Genomic DNA, 17,399 nt, shown 5'->3' with positions numbered 1-17,399 from the left:
TGGCGACAGTTCAGTCTAAAGAACATGGCGGCTTCAGCCGATGAAACTAGCGTTAGCGTGGCTATCGAGCAAGTTTTATTGGAATTACAGAGTATTTCTTCACTGAAAGAAGGGCAAAACACTGCTCTGGAGCAGCAAGAGTAGCCTGGCTTGTGGTTGTGTTTTCGTCGTCCAGTGTTGCCAACTCCTCAGTAAGGAAAGTAGCTATTGGCTGTGCAAGAAGTCGCTAGAAGTCGCTGAATGACGTCATTGCCTAATTTGCTAATATACATATATATATATATATATATATATATATATATATATATATATATATATATATATATATATATATATATATATATATTAGGGCTGCAACTAACGATTATTTTAAAAATCGATGACTCGGCCGATAATTTTTTTGATTAATCGATGAATCGGACAAAAAATATTTTTTATATTAACCTCTTTATTCCAAACTAAACATTTTAGACAGAACAAACAAGCACACAAGTACAGGTTGCTCATTAACTGTACTGGTGCAATATGAAAAATAAATGTTTGTGTTAAAACTACGCAAACTTACATTAGAAATTTAGCTGTAAATCCACAAAATATAGGGTACTTTGTTTCATAAAGTGCAAAAAAAGACATTTTTGTTTTTAAAAGCCCCTAAGGGGTTCAAACAATAGGCCCCCCATTTCAACAAATGAGTTTTTTTTAAGACTAGAAGAGTTCTGCCTTTTAAGACAGGAAAGTAAAGCAGTTAAAGTTGCTACTTGAGAAAATAATCATAGGGATAAAAATAGCCCTGTGATTCAAATTATAAATTGTATTTGGAATAAAAATGAGAGAACTAGGGGAGCTAAAAAACACATCCTCCAAAGACAGATATTTACATGGAAATGTGGCATATAATTAATTGACATATTACTGATCTTGCTGGATTTTATTCTGCTTTACTTCCATAAATTGCAGTCGCCCCCACGGCAGAGTAGGAACGATACATGCTTTCACGTAAGAGTCTCCAAAAGCCGCCAGTGACACCGTAAAAAGTCGCCAGATTTGTTGCTAGTCGCTTTTTTGAAAAATGGTCGCTGGAGGGGTCTGAAAAGTCGCTGAGTTGGCAACACTGCACCTCCGGCGCTGGCTCGCTCTGCCGTATTTTTTTCAGTCAAGTGGATGCGATGACGGCGGCGGTGGCTGACGCATTAATCGCGTGACACAACTAATCGATGATGAAATTCGTTGCCAACGCTTTTAAAAGTCGATTTTTATTGATTTTATCGATTCGTTGTTGCAGCCCTAATATATATATATATATATATATATATATATATATATATATATATATATATATACATATTATTATTATTTTTATTTTTATTTTTTTCCAACTTTTTTTATTTTTTTTATTTAACTTTTTCCTTTTTTCCATTGTGGTCCACTAAGGACCTTAAAAATCATGCTAAAACATGAACATTTTGAACCATAAAATGTTTTTTACATTAACATTAACAATCTAAATGGAAAAAAAAGACTACAAAGAATCAATGACAATGTGAGCAAATGGTAATGGTAATTATTGTTTTTTTGTTTTTTTTTTAACTAATAAGATTTCCCTGCACACACACAGGCTGTGCCTGCCTGCTCACAGAAAGAGTGGATCATGTTGGTCAAGGCACTCTATGGCAGGTTCAGCAACTGAGGGAGCTGACTCCAGTGATCAACCCGCGCCGTCAATCCCGGCGCATGTGCGCGGTTCATTTGCAGTCTGGACGCTGAGGGTAAACATGCTGTGTCTCTGACTGTAGCGCTGAGAGAGACTCCTGCGGAAGCGGGAAAACGGGACTGGACGGGGGGAGGCGCCCCACGGCAGACACCAGAAAAGTCGCTAGATTTGTCGCTAGTCGCTTTTTTGAAAAAGAGTCGCTGGAGGGGTCTGAAAAGTCGCTAAATATAGCGACAAAGTCGCTGAGTTGGCAACACTGTCGTCGTCGCTCTGTTAGTACGTCATATGCTTCGTTGATCTGATTGGTTTATTTGGCCTGTCTATCACCAACATAGGCCAATCAGCTAACCAGTATTTTCGCCCCTTCCCAAAATTACTTCAACGGAAGGTTTCCAAATGGATATGCGGAGCAAATCCAGCAAATCCATCTGGCGGAGTCAGGTTAAATGCAAATAGGAGAGATGAATAAAACATAATAATGTTTTATTGCATTATTTACTTAATCAGGAACCATTTACCTTTAGTTAATAAATTATTTAAGTTCTTTGAGTGAGATAGCAGCTAACAGACATGAAGCTTGTTCTAGCTTTATAAACACAGCACAGTCTGCCATGCGGCCTGTTATGTCTTTACTCAACAGTAAACACATGATATGGTCAAAATCACCAAAAGGGCATATTGTCTAACTGAAACATATGTCCCTAAATGCTCCAGATTTTCAAAACTCTGCTGCTGCCTTTGGAAGGTTTCAGGTTTTCTCCACGAGTTAGCATAGCAGCAGGCCACACGCATCAGGGGTTCTTTTGCTTCACATTAGAGAAACTTTCCTCCTTTCAAGCATCTGAAAGTTCCTGAAACTTAAATTGAAATGTTGCTAACAGTCTGTTTTGCAGCAATTAGGTCCTGAATGTCAACCATCGGGTCCAGTTAGCCTCTGGTCATTTCGCAGCATCTGGTTCCGGACATGAGGCCATAATGATGTTCCTCCGATGTAAACCTCACAGAACGTTGTGGAAAAAAGAAGAAAAAACAGGTAGAGACAGTTGCTTTATCTTAAGGCACCATGATGGTTATGCTTAATATGATGCATGGGCATTGGTTCCCAATGTCCAAAAGTGTTATTATGGTTTATGACACGATAGGAATAATGACAACAACTCGGCTCCACTTTGGAGCTATAGTTGAAATCCTCCTCTTTTAATGCCATGCCTATCAGGAACTTCTCTTGATTGTAACTTCTGGAAGTTTAAAACCTATTGAAAACCGTTAAGCATAAAATTTCACCGGTAACAATTTTTTCCACCATAGACATGTTAGACATCATTGGAAAGCTTAGATTGATCCACAACTCAATTACCAAGTTCATTTTATGGACACAGCAAGCACCAAAGCACAATTAACACTGATATACCAGCATGTGAAAATGTAAACCTGACAAAGCAACCACAACTACATACCTTTGAAGGCATCCATAAGCCGTTTTGTAAATCCTATCTTCAATTATTTATACTCCACTCATCCATAAGGGTCCACTGATTAAAAGTAATCCAGCATATTCCTAATAAAAATATTCCATGAAGAGAAAATTGCCCATAACCTTCAGTAATTGAAACCAGGCTCGGCTGGATCGAAGCGTGCGGCCCCAAGCTGAGTGACACTATTTTTTTGAAGTTTGGACGCTGATTTAGTTTTATTACAATTCCTAAAGCTGAAAAAATTCAGCTCAGAAAAGGCAAAGGGGGTTATTTTAGCTTGAAAAGCGGCATTTTTTTACTATTTTTTAAATAATAATCTTTTGTGTTTCTCCCTTCCACCACCAGAAGGCACCTGGCTCCGGTTCGCCTTCTCACGTACCTGCAAGCCTTTACCTCATCATCGGACTGCTCTTAAGCTGCTGGTTGCCACTACTTCGACGCCAGAGTGTTTGCCATTTTGGGGTACTCTAGCCAAGCCTTGTTTTATTCTGAGTCTAGTCTGAGTTTTACATTTTGAGTTTTTGTCCTCTAGTCAAGCTGAGATCTCATAGGGTTTTACTGAGCGCTTGTTTTCTCCCTTTGCCTTTCGGCAGGAAGCCTTCCTGCAAACTGGACCCTTTTGGACCGCCTCCTCCCAAGTGGGATCAACTGAGCCTTACACTGAGCAAGGGATTCAAAACAGGAGGTTTGGATCCAGCCACCTTTGAGCACGCTGAGAACTCTCTCTGAGTAAGGAAGTCATCTTCACCACGACCCGTTCAAGTACCACAGGAAAACTGAGTTGCAACCAGCGGCTACATCATTCAACTCCGTCCGAGTTCTGGGTAAACCCTGTTCCGCCCTCCACCGAATCAAACATTCTCTGGAAGACCATCACACAGACTGAAGTCTAAGTGTCTCTACTTCTCTGGAAACGTGAGTGGCAACAAATCCTCTCCTTCAAGATTGAAAACTCCAATTTCCCACTGAGCCTGAATCTAACAGCCTGTCTCCCCTTCGTCTTCCAGTTTCCGGCTGAGCAGAGTTCGGAGGAACCTTCAATATACCCTTCAATAAAACCCGTTGAACTTTTATATTGTGTCTCTCTGTTTGGCTTAATTGCATGTGGGTCCGAGCCTTAGAAAGAATCATGACAAGATTCTAAATTTTGTTATATACAGTGATTCTGAAAAGAAGCGGAAAATAATTGCCTCATAAATATTTTGTGGCCATCAAAATGCTTCAGTGTTAGTCTATGGGTGAAATAGTAAAACAAAGCATTGTAAAAGCATTTGGCACATTTGGAGAGGTTTGGAGACGCGGGTGACACCAAAAGTTCAAAACCCAACAGATCTAGAAATGTTATAGCTAGAGGTCTGAAATGTTCTGCATTTTTGGTTGACATGATGTAGAACAAATGTAATACAATGAGACCTGCCTTTTCTCAAGCATGTCTTTATTACTGCTGTTCAAAAAGACCTATAATTCGGCGTTGGCAGCCAGCCTATACATGGGTGCCACCAGGAATTTGGGGGCCCGTAAAAGGGACATGCTTGCAGAAATAGGAAAACAATAAATAATCAATGACTACTGCAAATCTGAACTTTTCCTGCTCAAATAATAGCTTGACTAATTTTTTGCTGCCCAGCCATTTTGCTACTGTAACATACACTGTGTTCTCTTATTTTTAAGGCTGCTGGCATCATTTATGCCATCTTTAGTCTCCAAAGCCATATCAATTGACAACCATCAGTGGCCCAAAGAGCTAAGCTCAGTTTGACTCCCCAAGCACCCAGCGACAAGCCTTCTAAGCATGCAAACTCATTGATTAAGTCTTTGAAGTCCAGCTTGGTAAAATTGCAAGCCTGTCCTAGGATATTGTTGACTTCTAATAGTTTTTCATCAGCTTTAGCTTACTGAAAGCTATCTCCCCATTAGCAACAGTCACAGGCAATGTACAAGATATCCTTAAAGCAATGCAGACCTCTCCACATATGCTTTGGAACTGCAACTTTTTTATGGCATTTAGGAGATCAAGAGGGGACAAGCTAGGAGAGAAAAAGATAGCATACACAGCATTCAGGGGTCTTATTTCATTCTCAATGTGAGGTATAAGATCTCTGGAATATTTCCTGATAGTGGCTGGCACACAGGTTTGACTTCATCCTCTGTAATATTCCAAACAAAATTAAAATAGCTGCAAATATGTCAGCTATTTCTGCAGTGGTGTTGAACTTGGTGTCCAAGTCATTTATAATGCTGTCCATGGCAATGAAAACCACTGTGTTTCTAAACATTGTATCTGCGTTGTCCTGAGCTATCCCCTCTAGAGAAGTCTCATCATGAAACTCATCATGAAATGTCTTCCTTTTCTTTTTCCGTCTGTTTTTCTTTACAAACTGAGATTCCACAACCAGACATGAGGGCCTCCAATCCATCTCTTAGAGATTGTAAAAGCACTGATATTGGCTATTTCTGTTTCAAAAGAGATTTTCCAGACTGGATGATCAAATTTCTTTCATCAATGCACTGTAGAACTTTGAGCCAGACAGTAAATAGCACAATGCAGTCAAATGACACAAAGTAAATCTTAAGACCATTGGCCTCTGATCTGGCTTCATTGGTAAGGCTGCATGTTTTGATTTCATGCTCAAGGTCTTCAATGACAGAGGGAAGGTGTTTTACTAGATGCTTAGCTGCCATGATCCTTGCACTCCAGGAAGTATCTGAGAGGCGACGCAAAGTGCAACCGGTTTTCTCAGCGAAGATGGCCCAGCCTTCTGGACAGGCACTGAAGAATGTGTAAAGCCGCCCACAAGATATAACGTGTGAGAAGCACAGAGGAAAAGTTGCTAAATTATTTTTCTTCAGTATCTGGGCTTGGACTCCCTTACCTTGCCATCTACAGTCTCATGTGTCAATTCATTTTTCATGAAGCACTTTTTTAATCATCTCTGCAATCTCACTGTCTGTCTTTTTGTGAAAGTCCTTAAATTCCAAGAACCGTTCTTTGATCTCCCAGTCATCAGTTTCTTTATTGTAGCTGACACATCCTTTTAAATTGTGTTCAAGACTTTTTGGCCACACAAATCAATAAATTCATTCTGAAGGTCAGATAACAGACATGGGCAATGTGGAGTCAACAAGTCATCTCCATGTCATGTATTGGTTCTACCCAGCCACTGAAGCAGGTGAGTCCAATCTTCACCGTGAATTAACCTGTGCAGATTGGACTCACCTGGTTAATTGGCTGGGTAGAACCAATACATGACATGGAGATGACTTGTTGACTCTACATTGCCCATGTCTGTCAGATAATGAGTCAGTCTAGTTCCTTCCTTATGTTCCTGACTTTTTCCAAGTGCTCACTAAGCAGTGGATCATACAACGGCAAAAGCTTGTGTGCCTCAGAAATTGCCATTATGGATATCATGAATGTGAGGGACCGAGATGAAAAGCACGAGGAGTCACAGGAATTAATACAAAAATAGTTTGTTTGTTTTTTTTTTAACCCAACAAAGAAACTTACAAAAAATACATGAGTTCAAGTCATGAAAGAGGCCAACGAAAAGGAGAAAATTTTACTCAAGCAAACGGTGCCCAAACTAACTGGCTGCATAAACAAACATAACTGACCTCAGAAATAAATGACACACAAGGGTATATATATACACTGGCTGATCAGACTGTTAACACAATAGGGGTAATTCAAACTAAACAAACAACCACAAATTACAAACATTGGCAGTACAGTTAGGTTTGGCAAAAAAAAAACAATCTATATCTTAGAAAAATGAGAACACACCAACCGCAAACAGATCCTAAGTGAAAAAATGCAAAAAATTAGAAAAGGAAAATTCAAATTCCCCCCTTTAAGCTGGAGCTGATGGACCAGTCCGATTTCCCCCTTCTGCATTTAGCAGATTTGAACCCTGACTGCCATCTTTTTTCTGGCCAAACTCCTAGGCACAATAGGTAAGAAACAGATTAGTGACAAAAACAGAAAGAAATATGAATGAGTGCAAATAAATACAGTGAACTAAATGTGCGCGCTTACAAATAGAACACATGTATTTGAACTAAGAATAAAGTTTAATTGCAAACTAAAGTATGTGTATGGATTAAATAAATAAAGGTGCATGTATAGTCCAGAGGTGTGGCCATGGGTTTGGCCATCACAATGAAGGTCTTTCGTTTTAACCCTTAATGGCAAGTTTCTTGATGCCAAGTACAAAGCTACATACAGGATTCGAATTCTGTAACTGAGAATCAATGCCAGTAACAGTGACTGCAGACTGTTGGAAAATTTTCCACTCTAAGTAACACCCCCAGTGTGCCCTATTGCTCTCGTTGTCAGGGAGTTTGTCATACATTCAGTGTCCCATTACATCAGACATTGCATAGCCATTTTTGCTGTTTAGTGCACAAAGGGATGGTCTTTTGTGCATGCGAGAGAACAGCAGACATTGAATACAATAGAGTGCATTTTTTGTTTTGCTGCAAGTCTATCAGTCTCTCTTCACCTTTTCCCTTCCATTTGCCTTACTGTACAACAAATACCCTGGGAATGGTTTTCCGTCCGAATCATGTGGCATCTGAAAAATCACGATCTCTCAGTGTCCTCACTGTAGCCTCTCTGTCCTTATTCGGATTTATTTGCTGGCCACAAACCTGATTCATCTTACTGAGAGAATAAGTTCTCAATATCTTCTCCTACAAGATCTCTTTCATCACTTTTGTAATCCATGCACCTCTCATTTTCTTCATTCTCATCACTTGCACTGTCCTTGTCTTTCCCTTCTTCCTCCACTTCTACCAGAAGTCTGTCAGCTAGCTAACAACTGAATGCTAGCGTATTTTACTCAGCAGGTGTATAATTTGAACTAACTCAGGAAAAAAAAACTTTTTTTTTAAAACTGGGTTTTACTTTTTATTTGATTAATTTTTTTTAAAACTACGTGAAAATGTAGGAAATAAAGAAACATGAAAAGGGAAGGGTCACATTGCGTGGCAGCAGCAGCCGCCAGACAGCAGAGCTGCAAGCATTTTTAAATTACAATAAATATCAAAATGTTATTCACATCAAATTGTTGGTAGGGACAATTAGGCTCGTCCAAAATTTTGGTAGGGACATTTTCCTATGCAAACCTACGACCATGGGATACACATTTAGCAGCGAGGGAATTTTACAGTCCAGAAGAGGCGCTGAGTTGCCGCCAGGAGCAAACTATCTGGCACTAGCCACTCCTGAGCTAACGGTGGTAGCTCTCATATTGTCACGGCTCAGGACCCCCGTTGCCGTTACGGTCACCTAAAGCTGTGGCTTTTTATTGTGTTGCTGTTGTTGTTACTCTGAAACCCATGGTATTCTCGAAAAGATGGGACAGTTAGCATTAATGTTGTTGGGTAATAGTTGATTGTTGAAACTTGAACTTGGGGGCCTGCAGTAGACACAAAACTAGCTAGTTCATGCCCTCTTTACTAGTTACTTTCTGAAAACCAGTATTTATTATATTTAGAGGCATATTCTTACCTCTATGTTGTCCGAAAGACACCGTCTCTGCTGTGAGGTAAAAAATAACCGTCTTCTTATTGGCGCCAATCCCGGGTTGCTAGGCAAAAACGGTTGCTATGGGGACTGACGACTTCAGCCATTCAAGGGGAAACTGCATTCAGTGGCCTAGTGATCTCAAGCTAGGCACCTATTTTTTTATTTATAACCATGCAAAAAAGAAATGGAGACATTGTATATATGTGTTTAAGCTGGGAAACTTCTAAAACCAGCAGAACAATTTCAGTGTATTGATATAAAAGTAGGCTAGAATGTGCAAAAAAAAAAAAAAAAAAAGTCAGGAAGGGACCTATGAATATGAAATTTACCCATGAAACTTACCCATCAGCAGCATAAGGTTTATTATGAAACATATTGATCTTTCATTACATAAAAATTTTGAGATAAAGTGTTAGGAATCCAGTTTGTGTCGGTTGTTTTGTGTTTGTCTCTCCCTCCACCACCAGGTGGTGCCCTGTCCTCGTTGGCCCTCCTGCACACCTGCGGCTCGTTGGTTCATCACTGGGGAGTATTTGAGCCATTGACTGCCACTACCTCGACGCCGAGTGTTTGCCAGTTTAGGGTACTCTAGCCAGGCCGTGATTAGCTGAGTCTAACCTATGCTTCGTTTCTCTGAGTCTAACCGTGTTTTTTGTCTTTGCCTTTTGGCAGGAGGCCTTCCCGCTCACTGGAAGTTTTGGCCTTCTCCCCCAGGAGGGATATTTTGTGTTCACACTGAGCTGGGGAGATGTTCCACACGATCCGTTCAGATACCGTCGGAAATCCAAGTGGCAGTCCGCTCTCATGCTCCTCAGGGTCCAACTCCACCAACCTGTCCGCTCTCCAAGTTGCTCTCCCTCTGGAAAACTCACACATTCTGGATTCAAGGCTTTTATTGAGATCCCCTCCTACGTGAGCCCCTTTTTCCTCCATGCTCAAGAACTCTATTCTGTTTCCTATGGCCATTGAAGTAACCGCTGTGAACTTCCCTTCCACTTCTAGTTCAGGAGTTCCTCTGAGTTCAAGATTCCACCTCCTGTTGTTCTCATCAATAAACCAGTTAAACTTTCCCTTGGTTCTCTGAGTGGTTTTCTGAACGTGGGTCAGATCCCTTAAAAGCATCATGACATAAAGTTTTTCATCAGCTTTAGGGGGGTGGTATATTTAAATGATTTAAATAATTTATAAATGTATCATTTATCATCATTTATCCATTCTCTACAGAATGCATTCATATTAATGTGCATTCAAATTTTTTTTTACTTTTTTAAAATAACATAAAAAAATGTAAAAAAAAAAAAAAAAAAAATTTCCCAGTGGCTTTAGTTGAAACAGTTATATATAGAACGCCTGATTTGATCAATTTTGAATTTGTAAACTAAACTGCCCAACTGGAGCCTACCTATTGCCCATGCTTGGTTTAGCCCATCTACTGGCCATGGGTTGCCCACATGGGTCCCAACAACAGAGCCCACTCTGAGCCCATGCCCAGCTGAAGCCCATCCAGGCCAAGTAAGGCCTATATGGGCTTCCTAAAGAGAGGACAGGACAAAAAGCTGTATGAACCCATATCTGGGGTAAAATTAATGAGTTTTGGTGTGAGATGTGAAACTGGCTGCTCAATGCTGTTTGACAAACATAGTTAAGGATTTCTGACTGACAGTGGCCAGACATCGAGAGGGTTTTCCTCAAGAGTAGAGAGGAAAAAGTGATCATTCAGTCAGAACAGTCATCTTGTGCCGAACTCTTGCCATGGTTTCTGAAGTTGGCAATTTCAGGGTGCTTCACAACAGCTTTCACCCCCTGTAGTGATGAGTTGTGTTTTTCAAGATTTATTAATGGAGTACATGTTGTTTGGATTTAATTAACACCACTGAGCCTCCCCTGTGTCAGAGAGCAGCAGCCGATAGATAGATTCAAAGTTTTCTATCTAAGGAAAACCAGTTGATTATTGACTCGAATGCAATCCCTCACACTAAGCATGTTTGTAGCGACAGTGGAGAGGAAAAACTCCCTTTTAACAGGAAGAAATCTCCAGCAGAACCAGGCTCAGTGTGAGCGGCCATCTGTTGAGGCCGACTGGGGTTCAAGGAGACAGAAGCAGAGATACAAAAAGCAGCTGTAAAAGGCGGCCCCGTCCAGGAAACACGCAGCCAGGCAGACGAGCTCTGAGCCAACTCACATGTCAGGGGATGAAGAGAGCACATCCAGCCAGTCACAGTCAGAGAAACAGGACTACACTGGAAAACAGACCGATCTCCAACATCTATAAACAAAGGTGTTGATGGCAGCAGCACAGGTGGTAGTTCTCTCCAGGATAGAGTCACAGCCAAACAGGAACAGGTGAGGCAAAGTAGGAAACAATGCAGAGAGAGCAGAACGTTAGAGATTGAACTAACAGATTCTCCAGAGTGGGAGAATAGATAAATAGAGCAGAATGATGAAATAGGGGTCCCTGTGTCCTCCAAAAGTCTAAGCCTATAGCAGCATAACTATATATATCAACAGCTTGATATAACCTATTAGCAAAAAAATAATGCTCTTTCTGAGTAAACAGTCATAATCACAAATCTCTAGCATTAATATTACTATGCAGCAGTATGTAACCATTATACCATGTCTTATTTCACTAGACTCAATAAAGTTGAGTAATTCACAGTAATTCTGTGAACAACAGTGACACTTTTAAAGTAACTAGCAATTTTTTTGTGCAGTGAAAAATAGTTTTAAAAAAGGAGCTAAATGTAGGTCTCAGTTGCATGGGCTAAATCATTTTCATCAAGTTGTTGGATTTGCAGCCTTGGAAAAGCTGAGCTGTTTAAGTCACTCATTTTCAATGGTGGGCCCTGGGTTCTATATGTGCAGAAATAAAAAATAACAAAATAACTGAGGCAAACTCTCAAGGTAGATATATTGATGGAAACTCACAGTGCGTGCATGGGAGGTGCAGAGATGCTCGTTTGGAGATATGAGGATTAAGGCTTCAGTTCATTATAACAACTGCAGTCCTTGTTGATTTTGTTATTTAATTTTCTCTTTCTCCATCTGCTGCCTTTTTTGTATCACATGTACTCTGTATATATTTGAAATAGGAACAAAGAGTGCTTGTGGCTCTCAGTACTTAATTCAAGCAAAGAGTCTTGATCTGCAGTAGATACAGTTAAGCCTGTTTTTTCTCAGCGCTGTACTGACTGCACTGAACATCAGCATGACTATCCACTGTATGAGTATTCATAACTAAAAATACCCCCCCAACACACCCACATACGCACACACACACCCAAAAGTCCTCCTTTCCAACTAAGAGTTGATTTATACATGACTAATAAGAAGAATGATTTCATGTTCCCAGCATTGTTGTTTAAAAGTGAGTTTGAGGCTTTAACATGCTCTGCTCTCCTAGCAGCACTTCAGTGCTTGGATAGCTAATAGACCCTGGCGAACAGGAAGTGGAAAGAAGAGAATAACAAGCCACTGGAGACTTCATGTTGTTCCCCAGAGAGCCATTAAGCAAAGTTTCCACTTGTTTTATTCATATAGCAAAAAGTGATAGCAGTGGTTTCTTGCTAATTACATACAGAACTGTGTAAAGGTAACTAAGGAGATGCTCCTTAACAGAAGAATTTTCCCTCTTCATCCCTAATGGGTTTGCTTTGCTTAGTATTTCCTCTGATACATGCATGAAGGGAAGTGGATATCTGCTTAATCGTTTGTCTGTTCCGCACACTAAGGTTAGCATGCTGTTTGCACAAAACAGACTAGGAAAGCATGGCTGGGGCAGAGGGGGGGGACACTTTCTTCACGTTCACTGGCAAGATGTGATTTCCAAACTCAGGATTTGTGTCAGCCATCTGGTAACGGAGAGGAACAGGGAACTATGTCAGCATGCTACCTTTAATAATGCAGGCATGCATGCTGTCACTACAAAACCAAACATTTTACCAAACACAAGTTTCCGTGTATTAAGTATTTAAATGTTGATCTGTTGATGCTATGATCACTACTTGCCATCATCTCATTTATAGGTTTCTTTTTTTATGATTTTTTTTTTAAATATATTTTAATGCATTGAAAATTTTTTTTATCAAAAACATGCAAACGTAAATCCATGCCACAGACCCCTGTGGAGAGATAAGCACTCAGAAACTCAATTAGTTCAGTATTACATTGCAGTTATGTGGAAAATCGTATTGGTTTCAGAAATCAAAGAGAAATGGGCATGCAGGTTATGTTGAACTTCACCAGTAAAGGCACAACGGGTCAGACCTCAAGGTCAATAGGATACCACAAACAACTCTTCTCTGTCTGTATTGAACATAAAACCAAGCCCATATGTAGCACAGCCTCACCAAGAATGGAAAATAAGAGATTTTGTTAACATCTTCTCATGGTTGCTTCTAGCTTGATAATGCGCAATCTCTACAAGCAGAAATTCTGTTAAATTGAATTATTGACTATGAAAATGAGTTTACTGTCCTTCAGAGGCCTCCCCAATCAAAAGCCTCAGTCCAGTAGAAAACCAGCATGACATCATTATGTCAATAGCAACTCAAATTTCTAAAGAGTGTATCTTACAAAACTTAACAAAACTTAAAGATTTAGAGAAAACTTGAAGGGAAAATGATCCTCAACATGTAGCAGGTGGGTTTTCCCTAATAAAGTTCCTGATTTGTATATTTATTTACACAATAGAAAAATATGCATTTTGTCAGCATTTGCAGTATGTTTGACATGCCAATATCATAGCAATTTTGCAACTGGGTTTATGAATAGAAATCATTCTTGCAAAGATGAGAAAAAACATGATATCTGAATGCCAAAGTGGAGGGTGGGACTGCAGCCTTCTATAGTCAAAGTTTTGCATAATTTCCGAAATAGAGCCAGTTAATGGCATATAGAGCTTTAGACAGGAAATTCCTATATTTTCGTCTCAACCAAAACAAGCAGGTGCAGAGTTTAGGGTCACTCTTAAAATTGGTGAAAATTCCTCTCAAACATCAAAAGTATAAGGGTTAGAGTGGATTTAGCCTATAGCTGGGAGCTAGCTTCCCTGACACTACAGCATGTTTCTTCTGGGTTTGTGTTTAACAGGCTGCTATCTTCTGCTGAAATTAGCCGTGCGCTTCATAGTATACTGAGGTTTCCAGGTTGAATTGCTAGTTAGCTAAGAGCCCCAAGGCAGAGGGGCTCTTTGCATTCAGCCATTAACTTATCTCTTAGGCAAAACAAACGAAATGACATATTAAATCCTAGGTGAGTTTAAATAGTAGATTGACTACCGTAAATCTCATACCAACCACTAAGATATTTAGACTAGAGTGGCATTCACCCAGTCACTCACTAATGTGCATACCGGTACATTTTTTTGCCGATATGCAAATATGTAGGCAACTCCCTTATAATGTCTTTTAGAGGTTTTGAGAATTATTTAATAGATTTAGAAGTTTACAATGCAAGCAAAAGTTTGTGATCTTGAAGAGAGATCTGCTGTTATCTAAGAAAAATTTCATTTGCAGTAAGTGAGATCTTTGAAAAATGGTTAATGGTAAATGGCGTGTACTTATATAGAGTTTTTTCAATTCAGGAGACTTTACACCACATTCAGTCATTCACCCATTCACACACACACATCCACACACTGATGGTGGCAAGCTACATTGTGGCCACAGCTGCCCTGGGTCTCACTGAAAGAAGCGGGCTGCTCTATGCAGGCGACATTAAAAGCCTAAGCTGGGGCTTGAACCCTCCAGTCGCAGGGTAAACTTCTACTGTACATCTGACGAGACAGGCACCCAGGCAATTCATGTCAAGATAATCAGTAAAAGTACAAGAAACCCTGTAATGTCCAGTAGATGTATATTCCTCATCTCTACCAAACCATTCCTCTTAATCTCTAACCATTAAGAAATGTAAATGTTTAATCAAGCATAACACACAGAGATAAATCGAGGATTACATGCATTACCACAACAGTACTGACATAGCAGCACTTCTCACAATGGCAATGCTCTCACAAACCTTTACTACTCAATTTGTTTTAAAAAAACTAATGGGATGAATATTACCAATAAACTTATAATGATGGGGCTGAAGATGAATTACTCTAGGAATCCAAAACCTGTTAGACAAAACTTTAAATGAAGATACTAAAATGATCAACCATTGTTGTTAAATGCTTTCTTTCTTTGCTTTCTAAGTTTTATTTAATGTGTAAATATCTTTACTTATCAGCATGTAAAAGCCTGTCCTTTTCATCCTAGGGCAATCTATGGCATGAAATATTAAAGTTCTCAGTCGTTCTGCAGGATTTTTAAATATTTATTTTTCTAGGGTTAATTTTTACTCTCAGCTGAGTAAAAATTGCTGTTAACACATCTAACAAAAAGTACAGTGAGTAATGAATTACCCTGGCCTGAATAGGTAATAAAAGAATATGCAGAGAATATCAGCACATCTAAAATAACCATTTATTGAAATACATTAAGCTCAATATCACACTATTGTGCTGCTTCAGAAAGTATAAAACGTTGACAGTAAATGACAAAAAAGGAAAGTATTTAAACTGTGGTAATTCTTCTGACAACGCTGTATGTTCCGTCTTCTTGAAACTCTGTGCTTTGGCCCTCAGTGTGCAAAGAGAGGCTGCTGGAGTGTACAACATCAGGGACCTGGAAAAACAGCAGGTTTGGAGTTATACAGAGCAAAAAGAAGCAAACTTCTATTCTTTAGAGTCAATTCTTTGGATCTACGTTAACATCGAGAAGCAAATAAAAACTAGGGTTCTGGTCTAGAGCTTCTCCATGTCTGAGGTTAATTGGAGAAGAAGGCAATTTCACATGTGCAGTTTTCACACATTTCATTTGCACCGTATTCCAGCCAATAATGTCATGCTCTAACACGTTCATATTAATGCTCAGGGGCGTGCACACATAGACACTAGGTGGTGCTAAAGCACTAGGAAGTTTGCCCTCTATCAAAGAAAATGCCCTTTTGAAACTCGTTTTTTTTAATTATTATTAATATTATTAAGATTTTACTGAGGTCGGTTTTGAAATGATCTTTTGAAAACCTGAGCCATTAAAAACGACTGAAACAATGCCCCGAAATGACCGACCTACTTGCGCACACCCGACCAGCCTCTCTCTCTCTTCCTTTGTCACGTGAACTCGCGCGGTCGCCCGCAGGGCATGCCAGATGCGCAGCATCATAGCAGTTTTCAGATAGCAGGAACGGTCGCTGACAGGCTGCTTCTCCCGTGCCCCATTAGCCAGGTAATATACAGATCAAGCAAATCATTTTGTTGTGCATTAAAATGTCTCATTCAGCAGCACCAAACAAGCATTTTGCCGACTGGTCACCTGATAAACTAGTTGTCTCCTTGTAAGATGCTATTTTACTTTTTATATTTTCTATCCATATTTTTTATCTTAAGTGTATACATTAGTCTATTTTATTGCATGACATATACCCACAGTTTTTAGATATTTTTATAATTTTATTTACCTATTCCATATTATATGTTTCATGTTGCACGATTGTACCATAAAAAATTCCTAGTTTGTGAACTCCTTCACTAACAATGGCAATAAACCTGATTCTGATTCTGAAAGTTTTACACTGTAGCCCAAGTCAATGACAGATAACGTGAGGACGACCACATAGGCTACAGATAATTTTGGTAGAGTTTGCAATTGCAAATCTACAGAAGAGGATTAGGGCCACTGAAAAAAAAAATAAAATAAGTTAACTGATTTTTAAATTTTATTTCAGTTTAGTATGGGAAAAAAGTCAGAATGCTGACTTTAATCTCATAATTCTAACTTTTTTCTCATAATTCTGACTTTTTGCTGAGAATTCTGACTTTTTGCTCAGTATTCTGACTTTAATCTCAGAATTCTGACAATTTCCCATGTTAAACTGAAATAAAATTTAAAAATCAGTTAACTTTTTTTTTTTTCAGTGGCCCTAATCCTCTTCTGTACAAATCTATGTGTTAAGACAAACGTTTTCTGTTGTATAGGTTTTGTTAGGCAACATAAATTAACACATTTTGGTCTCTTTATTGTCTTAATTGTATATTGATTTAGTAATTGCAGCACAATGCCAAGAAAGGAGGGTTAATCATATTGAAAAATCTTAAAAGCTGTTCACATTTTATTTTTAAGTGGTTTGTGCAGCAGGTATTAAAATAGCTATTATTTTGTAGGCTACCATAAGTCATATCCACGTGACAAGACTTCCAGTCATGTTGCCCTAATAGCCCATTATTTAAACTAATGTGGCATATTTGTTAAAGCTATTATTATTATTATCATTATTATTATTATTATTGTTATGATGTTTATTATTAATATATTGTAGCCAGTCACAGCAGGGAAGCTCTATACCATCAACATATAACCGGACAGGAGATGAGGAAGAGTTCAGGGAAGACACAGAGACAGAAAAAGACCAGGATGAGGGAGAGCAGATGGGTGAGGGAAAACAGGGAGATGAGCCAGATGAAAGAAGTATGCTTTAGTCTGTTCTGTTGGTGATGTGACTTTTTTCCATTAAAAACTTACGTTTAGAGAATGTTACAAATAAAAGTCAAATTTCATTCAACATGCGTTTATTTTTTTTTATAATTAAGTGTTACACGTGCGCTAAAAAGTGCCCTCCCCCCCTCCTGAGCACCTGCCCC

At 39.2% G+C, this 17,399-nt stretch overlaps 1 protein-coding gene and 1 long non-coding RNA gene across 3 annotated transcripts in view; one reads left to right on the top strand and one right to left on the bottom strand.

Annotated features, from left to right (window-relative positions):
- The first annotated feature begins 2,535 nt into the window (after nt 1–2,535).
- Nucleotides 2,536–3,829, top strand: LOC119784008. The gene is made up of 3 exons (XR_005280885.1): nt 2,536–2,744; nt 3,532–3,648; nt 3,780–3,829. It is a non-coding gene; the product is annotated as an uncharacterized LOC119784008 (long non-coding RNA).
- An 11,330-nt stretch (nt 3,830–15,159) lies between these two features.
- LOC119784006 (immunoglobulin superfamily member 5-like) overlaps nt 15,160–17,399 on the bottom strand; it is a 41,170-nt gene continuing 38,930 nt past the window's right edge. For both annotated transcript variants that reach the window (XM_038285815.1, XM_038285816.1), the window contains exon 10: nt 15,160–15,384. In XM_038285815.1, the coding sequence (XP_038141743.1) occupies nt 15,274–15,384 (111 nt within the window). In that variant the 3' untranslated portion in view covers nt 15,160–15,273. The remainder of the gene's footprint in view (nt 15,385–17,399) is intronic.

Source organism: Cyprinodon tularosa, unplaced genomic scaffold (genome assembly GCF_016077235.1).
Source record: "Cyprinodon tularosa strain WSP-4 unplaced genomic scaffold, ASM1607723v1 ctg215, whole genome shotgun sequence".
Classification (NCBI taxonomy): Eukaryota; Metazoa; Chordata; class Actinopteri; order Cyprinodontiformes; family Cyprinodontidae; genus Cyprinodon; species Cyprinodon tularosa.
This window is presented reverse-complemented; position numbering and strand designations above follow the sequence as displayed.